Source organism: Lissotriton helveticus, chromosome 2_1 (genome assembly GCF_964261635.1).
Source record: "Lissotriton helveticus chromosome 2_1, aLisHel1.1, whole genome shotgun sequence".
NCBI lineage: Eukaryota > Metazoa > Chordata > Amphibia > Caudata > Salamandridae > Lissotriton > Lissotriton helveticus.
The window spans coordinates 2,073,760,903-2,073,778,191 of record NC_136059.1 but is presented as its reverse complement, the minus strand read 5'-3'; the positions used below and the strand labels follow the sequence as shown (position 1 = coordinate 2,073,778,191).

Below are 17,289 nucleotides of genomic sequence, written 5' to 3'. Positions count from 1 at the left end.
ATTTTGCTATGTTGGAATTAAGCACACATTTTTGAAAAATGCTTTTTACTCCCTTGGTAGAATGTTTATCTGATAATTTTGCTAAAATGTATAGTAAGTACGGATGAGCTAGAGAATATTACATGTATTATTTGCATAGTGCTTAGTATTGCCCCTTCTCCTCCATTTTAGCTGCAGCTTTGAGGCAATACCTATTTTTTGTCATTCTGCATATATTCATTAATTGTATAACAGACAGCTATATTTTAGAAAGTGTCAACATGTTTACAGTGCATTCTTTTTTGTCCAGAGCCTATTCTTATCCAGAAACTAAACCCTATAATTGGAATGGTGTTCAGAGATCTATTCTGTGTCACAGGTACCCAGTGACTGAGTAGACACCCACCTTTTTTCACTTGCCCATGGGTATCAGGTAAGAGGCATAACAATGCTGCAGGGGAACACCTCTCCTGCAAAACATCTGGAAGGTAGTGAGATAGTTAGTAAACATCATTTGAAGCACACCTGAATGTCTGGAATATGAAATTAAGGTAATCCTCTGGTAGAGGAAGAACGAGGGTGCAAACTTTGTCAATTGCAACTGATTATCAGCAAGTGCTTTAAATGTCTAACTGTAATTAAGGCATGCTTTGATTTTCTTTACAAAAGTGCTGCTAGCTTCTTCCACTGGTGATATTTGTTTACCCATTATACACCAGCTAATATGAACATTAAGGAAATCATTGTTGAAGGACACATTGAGTGCACCGCAAACATTCTAATATATGACAATCAGCGTTTAATCTCTTGGAGTTCATCCCAAGCACATGGTCCTTTGAATAAAAGGTGAGGTTTGCATTTATGCACCAGAGGTAAAATGGGAGACCAAACAGAGTCTTGGGGTGACGGAAACAGTGCAGATATATATGCACTTGTTTGGAATCCTTAAATAGCACACAGTCATATTATTTATAAATACCATACAATTTACTGTTAGGCCATGAAAGGTTTTCTAAAAGTAAGGCAGATTCTAAACAACTGAACGTTCGTGAATGTGGATTTGCTCTTGGGTCGCCTTTCCTCAGTAGTCTTCTGTGTCACCCGCACAGATGGCGAGCAAAGCTTGCTTGTAGTGTCCCGAAGTAAAATGCTGCAAGACAAATGGTGTTTTAATGTTGGATTGTTGTATTTTCTCATACACTCAGACATTGGTGTCACTCGGAGGAAACCAATAATGACACAGACACAAGAAGGCATTGTTTTGTGTGTATTTCAATATGATTAGGCATGGAAAGATTTTTGTTTAAATTTTGAAGTAAAAGGAAAGACAGTATCATATTAAATAGCAATGTGGTTGTAACACAGAAACACGTGAAATATTTTTAAATAGCAGTATATTCATTAATATATTTACACAATCAATCAGGTGTGCTAATTGAACAAATGAATTGATGTATTTTTCAAATGTAATCTGTTAAATCCGAGGTACTATTCTGTATAAGAATACGGCCATTTCTGTTTTGTACAGAGATATTGGTACTATTCTGTGTATAACAACCAGCAAATAACCTGACACATGGAGGAGGTGTGTTAACCTTGACTGTGAGCATACACCGATCAAAGTCCTTTGCTCAGCATGCTTGCTTCAATATTTAATGTAATCGTTTTCTGTATTTCTTCCAACCAGTTCATAGAGGCAGAGGACCCATTTCATAATTTCTTCTGACTTGTCCCTAACAGCAATGCAGACCTGGGGAGGCGAAGTCACTGATGACTGTTCTGTCTAAATGGAGTTGGGTGACTTCCTTTGCAAACTGGTAGTGTAGTGGTGGGCAGAAGGCAGAGTCAAAAGCCTAATGAGACTCTACTGTCAGAAACCCTGCATTTCCCCTGACTTTAAATGATTCTGGAGAATCAAGATCATGATAGGGCAGGAGCACTGACAGTTTAAGCCTGTGCTTCTGCTCCAGCAAACTCTAAAGGAGGTACTAATTCTTAATTGTTTCCCTTCGCCACCCCTGAGGGTCAGTCCAAAAAAAAGGTTCTTGGCATGTCAGTAAGCTACCTGTTTTAAGTACAAGGTCTCTGTAATCCAGATATAACATGCAGCGCTTACCACAAGGATTGAACAGCACCATATCCTGGAAACCTGGCCTGCTATGTTGAACGTTCCTCTACCGATGCTGGAAGTCTGCATAAGAAAGCGGTTTCATCTCTTTTTAAGGAGGGACTCCGTATATTGTCCTTCCAGTTCTACTGCTCCCCTATTCTTTCAGAGGTTCTACTTCAGCAAGAACAATACATTTATCACAAGCTCTGAACAGGTGCTCATGTTGGGTAAGTGGCCGTATGTTGCTAGTTCCTGCTCAAGGTCTGTACCAAACCTACTGCTGGGATACTGTTGGTAATGTTGTGTCATATCCTGGTAATGCAGCATCTTGTTCATTGACTATGAACTTGGTTATTGCCTTGTAATGGTAGGTGGCTCAAATTAGCTTGCCAGGACTTAAAATATGTCTTTTTGGATCAGCTACTTCTGCTGGAACCTTGGCAAAAGGGCTCATTTGTTTCCTTCCTCTATTAGTGACAGTGTTATTTTTATCAACAAATCATGGTTTCAAGATTAAACACATTTTTTAATGACCACTGACTGCACTGATGGTCTCACTTCAAAAACATATTTCATGATAATTCAGTGTAGTTTCCAATACCTGTAGAATGCTTTTTGTTTTACATTCAATGCATGACCATTATATTTCTTTCTTTACAGTTGAATATCGGCTAGACTTGTTCAGGCATAGGCATGATGTGAGGTGTGTTTACCTTAAACGCACAATTTTTGAAAAACAGACTTAGTACATTGAAAATAAAGAATTAACAATTAAAATTCTTGTATTTGACAAAATATGCAAAAGGGTAGTTAAGTCAAAACCTGATCTTGTCTAAAAGTAGACATGTTGGATTTGGCCCTCTCTTTGCCTTCACCCCTCCTGTTTTTTTAATGTCATTTTTGTTGGCATTAGGACTCGGTGCACTGTATCACTACTAACTAGTGGTAAAGTGCTTGTGCTCTCTCGTTAAAATAGGGTACAACTGGCTTTCACTTGATTGGCACGTTTAATTTGTGCTACAAATCCCTAGTATATGGTACTGCATGTACCTTGGATCCATAAATTAAATGCTACTAGCGGGCCTGCAGTACTCACTGTGCCCTCCATTTAAGTAGCACTTTAAAACATGTCTCAGGCCTGCCATTGCAGCCTGTGTTTCAGTTTTACAACTGCTAATTCGACCTGCAAAATTAACCTTTTGCCTTCCCTTTTTATACATATATGCCACCCCAAAGGTAGGCCCTAAAAAGCTCAAAAGGCAGGGTGCACTGTATTTATAAAGCAGGACACCTGCTGTTAAGTTGTATATGTCCTGGTAGTGAAAAACACCTCAATTCATTTTTCACTACTGTACGGCCTATCTCGCCTATTGGAAAATATCAGATTACCTTATTACATTTAATAAGTGCTAACTTTTGATTGGGAGCAGGTAGGAATGTCATGTTTAGACTTAAATGCCCTGCTTTTACTATAGGGCTGCTCTGATGCTTGAGGCCCTCCTTGTACCCCAGAGGACTACCCTGCTGCTTAAGGCTTGTCCTGCTCTTTGAAAAGGAAGACTGGACCTACTCCCTTTATCCCATGCTACCATGAGTTGCTCCAAGTGTCAGTTGGCTAACTTACAGTTCTGAGCTGCAAGGACACAACTTCCTGCAACTGTCCATACTGACTTCTTGCAACTCAACTTGCCTGGACCTGCAAATGACCTGCCTTAGTCATGCTTGCCATTGTTAGAGCAAGTCCCTGATTCCTAAGCGGTGTCTCCCCAGGTCCAGGACCCTTGGCTGGCATCAGAGTGTACTCCTGTCCAGGAAACTGAGAAATCCTAACGTATGGGCTCTTCGTGACTGCGAACAGTCCTGTTCATGCTGAGACCTTGCCGCCCGCGACGACTACCAATGTAAATCTCCAGTGACCCAGACACTTTGAGCTACATCACTGGCCATAGACGACCTGCTACGCAAGACTTCCGCCCTACTGCGACAACCGCTTGTGATGCCAGACCTTCTCTTTGCTCTACAACAATGCCCATCCATGACGCTCTCTCTGCTCCTCACGACCTCCTCCACCGCTAACAGGAATTCTTCACAGCTGACCATGAGATGGTAATTTTTTCAGTGGGACTAACCTGGTCCCTGTAGCCAGCTTGTGCACCATTGCAGTCAGCCTGAACTTGTGTCTTTCCCTCGGTCTGGTACAACCAGATGACTGCGAGTAGCACTTTGTACTTTTAGTTGCTAGGTCTATTTAAAACTTTAAAAATGAATACCTCCGGTTCGACTGATTCGATTTATGTCATTATTGTATCATTTTACTTATTAAAATTTTCTCTATTTTTTTAATTGGTTTGGGATTTTTCCTAATGTGGTGTTTTCACTTTATTTATGTTTGTGTGGTGCATAAATATTTACACAGTGCCTCTAAGTTAAACCTGACTGGTTCGTTCATGTGAAGCTACCATAGGGTTAAGCACAGGTCAATTTTGTGACTCTTGTGGTTCACCCTGACCTGGATTATATATATCTCTCGCCTAGTGGCCGTCACCACTGGATAGTTATAGTTAGGTCCACATTTCCTTAGGAATAGGATTTTTTACTATGCCTATAACTTTGGTGTTGTTTGACAAAACATCAAAAAATAAATTCTACAAAAAAAGTTCATCCACTTCAGTTCCTTCCTTGAAAGCTTCACGCTGATCTATCACGCCGGGGTCAAGAAAAAGGGGGTGTTTCAAATTGTGTTTCCCCATGCAAATTTCCATATGAAAATTTGACATATCTACAGCCAAAACAGCTAAACGGAATTACACTAAATTTTGTAGAAAGCTAGGTCTCGGGCCAGAATGCATGCTTTTTAGATCGAGCCTGACAGCATATGCACTATCGTTCTTCTTTGCTGCCTCCTAATTGGTTCGGTCACCCGATCCATCACTTCCGTTTCTAGCTGAAGACCACCGCTCAAGTACAGATTAATTCGACTTGATTAGCGCCCCTCTGCTGATGCAGGTACTATTTATTTGACCACCCGTTGCATTTTATCTGTCTGTCCCTTCCAACCCATTGCTCGTTTTCTCCATCACTTTCAGTAATAGCTTTTTTTTTTCCTTTAATCTTTTATGCACACTCTGTTGTATTTTGCTCATCGGTCCCTTATGCCCTGTTGCTCGTTCTCTCTGCCTCTTTCTTGATTTTTCTTTTAATCTTTTACGCATACTACATTGATTGTTTTACCTTTTTTTTGTTAACTTCCGGTTCCCCAGCATCATAGTCATCCACTCCAGCAATTAGACCATATCATCTTCATTCCCCTTTCTGCCTGCTCCCTCCTTCCCTCACCAATCACAGGCGCTTTTTGAAAAAAACATAATGTACCAGAGGTTACCATTCAAAACAAGCTCCCATGTCTTTCACAAACAGGGAGTCAGAATGTCTTAAATAGCGACAAACAAAGTCACAACTATCAGAACAAGCCTAACCAGAGTCCTCTTGATATTTCTTGTCTGCCTTCCATGTACCGAATTCTAGTATATTAACCCCAATTTAATGAGCGTGTCCTGGAAAATAAAATGGCAGGTATTTTTTCGTTTTTTTATGAGAACCAAAAAATCCTCGGAATATATTCTTCAGTCTTCCAGATGACATGGCACTTATAAATAAACCACTATTTTGCTCGCTGGTGTCCAGGAGTGGAGCAGTGCTGCTGAAAGCTCACAGATGGATCATTTCTGCTCTCTGCTACGAGTGAGATGAGCTATGGGCTCTGCTTGGGTCCTGCACTGCAGTTTTGGGATGCGCTCCTTCACTTTTTAAAAAATATTTTTTATTTAATGCGATTTTATATAGCGCGAACATTACCCGAAGGTGTCAGAGCACTTTACATAAGAACCAGTTGCGATACATAAGGATTTAGGATTACATGCGTTACAATAAGATACAAACAGAGAAAAAAATTGCAAATGTACAAGTTCTAAAGTCACACAAGGAAGAGATACAAAAAACATTGCAAATGTAAAGGTAGTAAAGTCATTCAAGGAAGGGAAACGAATGGATATACTCTAAGAGTCACATAGGAATTGTAGATAGTACAAAGGTCTACTGCATATACTAGTGATTTGAGTTATCTCTATATACATAGGGAAGGGATTGGAATGGATATACTCTAAGAGTCACATAGGAATGGTAGAGGGTACAAAGATCTACTGCATATGCTAGTGATTAGAGTTATCTCTATATACATATGGAAGGGATATGAATGGATATACTCTAAGAGTCACAGGAATGGTAGAGAGTACAAAGGTCTACTGCATATACTAGTGATTAGAGTTATCGCTATATACATAGGGAAGGGATAGGAATGGATATACTCTAAGAGTCACATAGGAATGGTAGAGTACAAAGGTATACTGCATATACTAGTGATTAGAGTTATCTCTATATACATAAGGAAGGGATATGAATGGATATACTCTAGGAGTCACGTAGGAATGGTAGAGAGTACAAAGGTCTACTGCATATGCTAGTGATTAGAGTTATGTAATACATACAAATAGTAGATTTTCTCAGGTCTAGACCCAAAAAAACAGGAGAGCAGAGTTCCATTAAGTGGGGTCGGAGGGGGACACAGTCACAACACCAAGGGAGGGTGGGAGGGATACAAGGGTATGGAGAAAAGGCAAATCAGAAAAAGGAAGAAACATTTAAGGATCGTCACGGGGGAAACTAGGGAAAAGGGGAAATGACGAGGGAATGGACAAGATGGTGGGTCAGGGTCCAGAGAAAAGCGGCAGAGAACAGCTGCAAAATGGCAGGCAGGGCAAAAGAAAAAAAACGTAAAGAAGTCCATTAGAGTGACCCAGTGAGAATGAATTAGAGTGCCAGGAGAAGTCCGGGGGAGGGGAGAGGGGGGTACATGGTTCAGAAATCAAAGTCCGGAAGGGAGAGGAGGCTTGAAGGCTCAGGTCCACTGGAGTAACTTCGAAGACAATCAGCCGGTCATGGCTCCCTCGCCCCCATACCTGGGAAAAGTTCACTTGCCTGGTTGCAGCAGCACTTTGATTGACTACAACAGAAGTTGTTGGAGAGGGGGCACACAGGGTTGCTGCTAGGCTCGGACTGCCTCCGCCTGCTGCACGGGGTTCCAGCGCCACATCTCTTCGAGCTCTGTTGGGTGCTGCTTTCGTGTTGTTGCCGTCCTATTGGCTCCTATCTATGGCCTATTCGTGGGTAAGGTCCCCAATCAGCAGGCCGCAGTGTCGGGATGTTGCATGTTGTGTGTCTTACACGTCTCTTGGTCCCCTCTAAGCGGCGGCCCTCAGCGTCTCTCCCGGGAGTAAAAGCGACCGTAACAGTTTCTGGGCTCCACGATTACTTCCCATTCCTGGCTCCTGCAGTTTCGCACTCTTCCGGTCTCTCGCCTCTGCCGCTCCTGTAGTCCCTTGCCGGGACCAGTCCTCCTCTGTTAGGGCAGTATATCTGGCCCTGGGCACAGTTTGCAGGGTGAAGGCGCAGGGGGTGCAGGCCCACTTCAGAGGCGGCAGCGATCACCGCCGCACCGGTGTCCCCCGCGCCGCCATCTTGGGGTCAGGCAGTCTCAGCAGAGCGCGCCTCACCCTACTTCTGCCCGCAGCCTTTCTGCCACCTCACGGGTAGGTCCCTGTTATTGTGCTGGCCTCTTACACATCTCCGCAGGCCAGCAGGCACATCCAGCTTGTCAGGTCTTCTCACCAGCAAGGGTCTCTTGGGCGAGCCGCGGCCGCCATTTTGTGCATGATTGAAGCGGGACGCGAGCAGAGAGGAGAATCGCCCGTTTCTCAGTGTCACGGCTCCTCAGTGCCGCGAGATTGGATCCGGGTGGGCACTAGGTATTCCACCACCCTCTACGGTGTCTGGGGCCGCCCCAGCTGTCCAGGATCAATTGCTGTGGAGGGAGACCACGGAGGAGCTCCGAGGTCCTCCGTGGTCTCACAGCTCCGCCTAGCTGCCTCCACTGGCGGGGGCTTCTGTGGTGCATTGCTGCCACATGTAAATGTCGTGCAAATGTTGTGCTGGGACAGTCGCCTTTTTCTTGAGTCTCAAAACAGTGACGTAAGACAGAGGGGTTATTTCAGTTCTTTACCTCTGATGCATAAATCTGTAAAGATGAATGTCCCAGGAAGAGTTGAACAGTGCTCGGACAACACATTGCAAACGAGGAGAACACAACTGCCTGGCTTCACGTAACTCCCATACAGTATTATCTATGAATGAATCATATTGCATGAGTTCGCTATTTTGGACATTTTGTACATTAGTAAGATGTTACAACGGTTATAAACTCTTATTAAACAGTTCCTTTTACTGCTCCTTATTCTTCACATGGTGTGACAGTGATATTATTAAGTTTTACTATAGTGTATGCCCGCCGTCCTAAATGTCCTTTGAGTTGTCAGGTATGAACTTTTTGGTGATGGGCTAATCCCCATGGAGGTTGCTACTTGGGGAAATGTTTTGTGACCCTCGGCCTGCATCTCTGTCTGCCTTCTTTGGCCTCTAAATCACAAGAGCTTATGTTTTGTGTGGTGTTTTTTTCTGCATCTGTTGCTGAAGTAATAGTCACCACTTTATTTCCTTACTTTCCTACAAACCTTAGGGTTGCAGCCCCTAACGTATTGGCAAGTCTGATAATGTGCTACATGGCTAAACACTTACAAGGTCCTAAAGGCGAGACCAATTGGCTATGCCAATGCTTTTATTCAGGTCACACCAACCATGTTTTCTTTTAGTTATAAATGCTGGGCAAAGGCAGAGAATGAAAGCAAATGCCTTTCTGCGGTAGGAACAAAAGTAACAGGCTATTTTCACGCTCTTACATTTCCATGTTCCTTCTCGCATCAAAAAGTTCAAAACGTAGTTTTAAAAACAGTACTTTGGGCTCCTCTGAAAGTGGAAGGTCAAGGAAACTGTCGTGCTAATTTTTTGCAAGTTCTTGCTATTGGTGAGCAGTGTTGCTTTGTGTTGATGGATTTGAAGTCGGTGTCTATGTATTTTTGTGATTACTGTGGTATTTAGAGTTTGTTTGAAGGTTCCACATGATAGAGTAAAATTCGATTACAGTAAGTTGTATGAGATCGACCCAGCTTTTTTGGCTAGAGTACCTCGCACACTACATGTTTTGCAAATACATAACTGCTGTTCCATTTTTGAGACGTTTTCTTGGTATTATCCAAACCGCATGGGACTACTAAATATTCTGCCTAAATGTTTTTTTTTAATACAGTCTACAAAAGATATTTAAGTGTCCATTCCAGTGGTGTAAAATAGCACATTTGATTCGTAGTTGTTTTCAAAGTTTCTTATCATGTTAGACCATATGGATAATGGGTGTACAACGGGGGTCCAAAAGGTCTGGATCACCAGAGACAACCACTATGTAAATAATTTTCCTTTACATTTATTGTATATAAATGTATGTTGAACACACAGTGCTTGTAAACCTGAGCCAGAACCAATCTAAATGTGTCAGTATTATGCTTTTCGGATCGTAAAATTGTTTATGGCATTTTTCATCACTGGAATGTGGGCATCACAGGCCCTATTTGACAGGGTGAAAGATGTTTTCAGTGGTTGCAGGCACTAAGAATGAGTATTGAAGGAGCTACTGTTAAGTTTCAAAGTAACTACCTTTAAAATCTTTATGAAGATAAGGGTTCTGTTTCTTTTCTCACTCCATCCCTCGTTTAAGATTCATACCACCCAAATTATTTGTTTTTCTGAATATAAACTCTGCACATGGCCATCTTGACCATCTCCCTGTGTTGTAATATTTTTACTTTCAAGGCCACTCTTTTTGGGCATGTGTCGTGGACGTCAAATAATCGCTCGTATAGCAGACTATTAAGCGTCTACTTTATGAGCACCACCTCAGCATCACTCACCGCCAGTGCAGCTCCACCTGAACACCACCTCAACATCACTCAGCACCAGTGCAGCACCATCTCAGCCTCACTCTGCACCACCTTAACAACACTCAGCATCACCTCCCCATTACTCAGCACCACATGAGCACCACCTTAGCATCTCTCAGTATCAGCTCAGCACCACTTTAGCACCAATGCAGCACCACTGCAGCATCAGCGCTGCACCAGTCAGCAGCACCACCGCAGCACTACATGAGCATCACTGATCAGCACCTAAGAACCACCACATCACCACCTCAGCAACAGCACATAACCACCTAAGTGTCACTCAGCACCAGCTCTGCACCATCAGAGCATCAGCGCAGCACCACCTCAGTACCAGCACAGCACCACCACTGCACTAGTGTAGTACCTCCTCACTATAAGTGCAACACCAACTTGGCATCAGCCCATCAGCACAGCATCACTCAGCGCCATCACAGCATCACTCAGCACATGTGCAGCATCTCCTCAGCATCACTCATCTCCACCACAGCATCCCCACAGCTGCACACTAGCATCAGCAAAGCACCATCTCAAAACAGCACCACCTCCACATCAGTGCTCAACCAGTGCATTACCAACTCAGCACCAACACAGCCACAACACAGCATCAGCACAGCCCCACCTCAGGACCAGCGCAGCACCACCTCAACATCATTGCAGTACTACCTCAGCAGCAACTTAGCACAACTTCAGCATTAACGCAGCAGCATCTGAGCACCAATGCAGCATCACCTCAGCACCAGTTCAGCACCAACTCATCCTCACTCTGCACCACCTCAACACATCACCACCTAAGCACCACCAAAGCATCCCTCAGTACTACCTCAGCATTGCTCAGCACCACATCTGCACTACCACACCACTACCTCAGTATCACTCAGCACCACCTCAGTACCAGTGCAGCACCAACTCAATACCACTGCACCACAAAATTCCGTTACACCTAATACCATTTAATTACTATCCACATAATTTTACAACACACAATGCCACATATTTCCACTACACAACTCCAAACCACACAATTACACTCCACACCATTCTACAACAAAGAATTCCAATACAACCCATCTCTCCCTCACACTTCCACCAACCCTGTCATCTCTCCACAACACACCCAATGCCCCTCTCATCTCTTACACTAGTCCACCTCTCGTCTTCTCCTCAGGTGCCCCTCCGACTTAAACCTGTCTCTCTCTCTCGTACCATCACTCACACCACTCTCTCAATCTGCCACGCACTCTTCCTGCCTCTCTCATGTGGTTAACTTCAGGTCTTCGAGCACAATGTCTTTCTTGTGCCTTTTCAAGGTTTCAGTTCCTCAAACCCATGCTCTCCTCCTCTTCTTCATATGTCTTCTGTGTACACAGCCTTTATATGTCTGTGGCCTGCTGTACACTTTTTTCTCTCTTTCTCACACACTCCTTCTGGCTCCCCTGTCTGGAGTTTATTCACCACTTTGTGCATAAACTTCCTATCTCTTTCTATCTACTACTCTGCAGCTCTCGTCCCTTTCTATTCACCATGTCACATAATCCCACTTCACAAATACAATACACACCACACAATTCCACAACTAACAATTCCAATCCAACCCACATAATTCCACTCCACACCACATACATCCACAAGACTCCAAACTAAAATCCATGGATAAAAGATATTACCATTTACAACGCCAATAGCTCTAACTCTCACAAATACAAGACCTATTGCATTGCAAATGCTTGTTCTGATTTGGTGTGAATGCGTTCAGTGATGTTTGAGAAATTATGCTTCAAAATGTATGTATATATCAAGCCATGGAGGACTTGCTGATTAATCAGATCAAAATACATGATCTAATTGGCTACAAAATATGGCGGCTGCCATTTTAGGACTCGGGGACTCAGACCCCTTTCCTGCAAAGTTTTGAAAAAAACATTTAGGGGTGCAGAGTAGGTGTTAGAAACTGGGTTTCTGGTTGGCTGAGGTATGCACCCTGTCCAAGCAGGAACCACAAACCCAGTCTGGATAAGTCAGTGCACACCCTAAATTAACCTGTGCTCACCCTCTGGTAGCTTGGCACAGAGCAGTCAGGCTTAACTTAAGAGGTAATGTGTAAGGCCTTTGTGTAACACTTCAAACAGTAAAACAGTGAACACACCTCACAAACAAATACTACACTTGGGTAGAAAAATAGAGCTTAATTTAATGAACAAAACAAGCCCCAAACGACAAAAATCCAATAAGGATGACCGGAGTTATGAATGTTTAAAGAATATTTAGAGATATAGAGCTTAAAAGCATAAATTGCTAACTGGAGGCTATGCACTTCGATACAAACTTTTTGGCCCTTGCAGCAGTGGCAATGCTTCGGCGTCAAAGATGATGCTCTGGTTCTGTGCCACGCAACGACGGCGATGCATGGATTTTTGGTAGTTGCAGCACCTTATGCACACTTCGAGAGGCACAGGACTGGATTGCACTGCTTAGAACGGCAGGACTGGCAGGTTCCAGGTGCTGTTGATAAGTAGACTGAAGTACTTGATGTCCCTGAGACTATAAACAGGAGGTAAGTCAGCAGGCCCATGGAGTAACTTTGGTTCTGGGTTGTAGAGATGCAGGTCTAGTCCTTCTCACTCTCAAGCAAGAAGAGCTGTAGGAAGCAGGCCAGTAAAGCAGGAGTCCAACAGAGTCCAGCAGAGTGACAATCCTTTCAGCAGCACAACAGTCCTTCCTTGCAGTGTTTTCACTGGTCAAGAAGTATACTGAATTGGTGGTGTCAGGGGTCCAATACTTATTGCCAGTAGTGCCTTTGAAGTGGGGGAGACATCAAAGAGAGGCCTTTGAAGTGCACAGAGTGCCTCCCCTTCCTGCCCTGACTCCAATCTCACTACAGGGGTTGTGCAGCCCTTTATGTGTGGGCAGGACACAGACTATTCAGGTGTAAGTGAGACACTGCTCAGTTTGCAAATTCAGAGCTTTTGTGACCCCAAAATATGTGTTGGGTATGGAAAACCCCAATTGTGATTAATTGCAAAGCAAGCTCATGACTACATACTAAACTGCAAATTGAAAGGGGCGTGTGAAGGACTTCCAATTTGTGATTTTGTTATAGTATGTACAAATGTTTGTGACCGCAATTGAGTTCACAAATCATTGATAGATTATCTAAACCTACAAGTAGGCCGTAATCGACTTGAAAACGGGATGGGGTTCCTAAGGGAGTCCGCCCCCTTTTCCAATTTTGTAAAAAAACATGTTTTAGGAGTAGGCTGTGTACCAGTGCATACGAGAGAAACAACTGTTTTTTGAAGCTTTTCTTTTTTAAACACATCCTGTTTTCTTTTAATGAAAACTGAATGTGTTTAAAAGAAGATTGCTTTACTTAAAAGCAATCACAGAAATGGTTGTCTGCTCACCCCAGCAGGCCACCATCCATGTGATGGCAGCAATTTGTATTGGGTCGCAAGTTACAACCTACCTCATGCATATTATTGAAGAAGATCAAACTGTTACCCCCTACGAATTGAAATTTTGCAAAGAAACATGTTTTAACACATGTCAGCTTGCAAAATGCCAATGCATTCTGTATAAGTCGTGAGTAAATTGCGACCAATTTCACCTAATACATTATACCTAAGGTCCATAGGACCACATGTATCAACAATAGGAATAGCGATTACCTAATTGCAAATTTCTGTGAATCGCAATTAGGTAATCTCTAGTCCTAATGGATGAAACTTCAAGAGTTTCATTTAGCGATGCTTTAGGGGTCGCAAATCTACCTATCTCATTAATGTAAATGAGGTAGGTCGCAACTTGCGACCCCCTACAAATCGCTAAAATCGTGGAGATAGTGGTCTTCTAGGGTAAGTAGATCACCATGTCCGTGATTGCTTTTCAATAAAGCAATCAATTTTTTTAAATGCAGCCTATTTTTAAAGAAAAACAGGTTACGTGTAAAAGAAAAAAATGTAACGTTTTCTTTTCATTTTTTAAGAGCAGGCATTGGTCCGTTGGACCACTGCCTGCTCTTTAAAAACTATTTTCCCACCATTCCCAAATTGAAAGAGGTCCCTTGGGGACCCCTACCCATTTGAGAATGGGTTACCACCAACTTGAAGTTGGTGGGAAAATGTGAATGTTTTGAGTTTGCATTCATGGTCACAAAACATTTAGACATACCGCTGCGATTCGGTATTTGGAAGGGACACCCCTTCAAATACCAAATCGCAAACCCATATTGTTTTTTGTTTTTGTTTTTTTTATAAACTTTATTTTTGTTGCAGGTAAAAAACACGGATATCCCCAGCCCGTGGGTTGCATTTCCAAACCATCAATTATGTACGGATGTAGGCTATAGTCATAATCACGGCCCATCAGCCCACATCCCGGAGGCCGGGCGGCGCAGCTTCAATCAATCAACCCAAACATTATATAGTCATTATCATTGTGGGCTTTCCATATCAAGACGATACCCTGCATTTCATTATACAAAGACCTCCCCCCACCCACCCCAACTATGCCCGGTGTGACTTAAATAACATACCCCAACAAGCCCATTGCCACATCATATCCTGTTGCCCCACGGTATTTGATGTATCCACCCTATGGTCACAGTTTCGCCCTCCACCCCCCCCCCCATCCCAGCACTACCCCACAGAACAGTACAATTCCAGTCTTTTCTTTCAAATTTCTCCGCAATGTTGCATGCCTCCCCCCTCATGTCTGTGTCGTCTCACGTTAGGTCCCACTTCTGTTGTAGGCCCTCCATAGTCGACCCAGCACACCTCACTGCCCTCCCTCTAGACCATGGTATTGCCTCCATTTCGCCCACACTCTCCGAAACTTTTTGGGGCACCCTCTCGCCTTGTATGTCACCCTTTCTGCCGCCATGTATAGATCTAGGCCCCTTCTCCATTCCTCTATGTCTGGTGTCTCCGCAGCCCCCCAGTGTTTCGCTATGTCCCTCTTAGCCACCACTAGCGCCAGTACCAAAAATATGAGTTGGTTGCGTGGTAGGTCTACTTCGTTTGTCATGCCCAACATCGCAAACCCATATTGAGATTCAGTAACAGGTATTCATATCGCAAAATAGGGCTTGATACATAGGAAAAGCCTTTTTTGTGTTCGCAAGCGGGCCAATTCTGCAAATTAGACTGTTTGGGAACGCAAAATGGGTTCATACATGTGTCCCATAGTCTTTTGTTCTCTTACCATTTGAATGTGGAAAACTACCTACACCTCAATATAGGTCAAATGTACTTCTCTCCTGAAATCTAAGAGTGAAGAAACAGGTTTGGAGTTATTTGTGTACTTAGTTCTAACCACTGCTATTTCAGATACATGAAGAGAAGTGATGATAGAATTCAGGGTTTAAAACAAAATGATTAATAGCCACACTAATTGAAAGATATAGAAAAAGAATACTAGTGAAGCATTAACGTTTAGAGACTCACACCTGTGAAACATTGGGTCATTGTTGGATTGGCCTTTTACCTTACGTCTGACACTACCACAGAAGGCAGCCCGAATGGGCCAGCTTTCTTTTTGGTCCCAAACGAATAAAAAGATCAGCTTACATACTGACCCTTTCAGGCTTGCCCATCTGGCATTACCAGAATGCCCCATACGCAAGTCCGACACCGCATTGGTTCAAGATTGATACTAAAACATGGCTGTTGAATTTTCAGTCCTGGGAAGTATTTATTCACGTCTAGAGACTGTGAGGGAAGTAGGCACCTTGTTTTTAGTATTTCAGTTCAGAGTAAACTCCAAGATAACCAATAGCACAGTGGAGAGATCTGTGACCTGCACAAAATTGAACAACGGGGTCTGCACAATGTTCTGGATTTTTATCTGGTTTCTGTTCCTTCAATGTGCATATCTCTGCTAGGTTGATGCTTGTGGACGGAACATGAAATCTTGGATGTGTGAGGTCATCTGGAGTGTGATAGTGAATGGTTGGAGAGATCAGTTGGAAGGAGAAAGGTGAAGAGGACCTTTCGTATTCACCATATTGAGCACCCTTATCTTACCTGGAGTAAACCTCATTGAAACTACCAAGAGAAGTCTCTTAGATGCCATTTTAGATGCACCCCAAGTCAGAAGAAAAGTTTATTTCTGTTTAGGTCTTGCTGAGTTCTACCCGAAGTTTGTGAAAGATATCGCAAAGAAGGTAGAACGTTTTAAACCTCTTCCTAAAAAAAAATTGGGGGGGAACTAGGAATACCATAATGCTTTATTGTGTCTCTAAAATAATATTATTAATGCACACTTTCTAAGGGCATATTTATGGGGGGGAGATTGCATTTCATCAGTTGATGCCTTCAATCATGGCCTAGGTGCATTTTTATTACATGAGAGTGGTTGAAAGGAATGAACAGTTACTTTTACGTTTCCAGAGCCTTGCGAGCATGTGAAAAAAATGATTCTGTGATTGAAATTGCAGATTACATTTGTTATATATACCGATCTTAAACCAAAGGTCAATGTTCGTTCAGGATGTGGGTATAGTAATTCTAATTTTATATTAGCAAAGTTGGCTCTCCAAAATGCAAGCCCTTTCATTTAATATTGAGTATATTTCTTGAAAAAGATACACATGCCATCTGCTGAATTTCATAAAGACTGGAATAGAGAAGTTTTTTTTTTTACCAGATGCTGGAAGTTTGGATTTGGAAGGATAAAATGTGTTATTATTATATAGCGCTCGATTACCCGTAGGCATCTCGGTGCTTGCCTTGGGAACCCGTCCTGGTTTTTCCCTGTGAGATACCCATACTGGGCATCCCCAAGGTGAAAGCCAGGCATCCCGCCGCAGGGGGCCGTAGTGGAGATTAAGCATGCTGATGCCCAGAGCTGCAGAGTGTGAACCCATGATTCGAGTAGGCACCGAAACGAGAATTATCTAGTCCGTGGATATTTTGGGCTCAAAGACCCTGCCGCGTCGGGAATTGAACCCTGGTCCCAGGTCTGACCTCTGCTTCCGGCTCCACCTCCTCTAACCAGTGAGCCACACTTCTCCACTTCTTGACAAGAAGATGGAACTTAGAATCTGACCGGGATCTGCTAAGAAAATGTATGTATGGTTAAATAATTATTTTAGAAGAAAGAGTGCTAAGGAGTGATCTAAGGAGTTTTCACAAAATGAAAGAAGAATTGTGGTTAAAGAATTACATGGTAACGAGGGTACGTGGTAGTTTCTCCTCTAGGCTTACATTGTGGAAGTACAAGTGGCTGCAAGACTACTTGAAGTCTAATGCTTATTTATTT

At 43.0% G+C, this 17,289-nt stretch overlaps 1 protein-coding gene across 2 annotated transcripts in view; it reads right to left on the bottom strand.

Annotated features, from left to right (window-relative positions):
• Positions 1-932: 932 nt before the first annotated feature.
• ANXA10 (annexin A10) overlaps positions 933-17,289 on the bottom strand; it is a 343,058-nt gene continuing 326,701 nt past the window's right edge. For both annotated transcript variants that reach the window (XM_078677668.1, XM_078677669.1), the window contains one exon: positions 933-1,129. In XM_078677668.1, the coding sequence (XP_078533794.1) occupies positions 1,061-1,129 (69 nt within the window). In that variant the 3' untranslated portion in view covers positions 933-1,060. The remainder of the gene's footprint in view (positions 1,130-17,289) is intronic.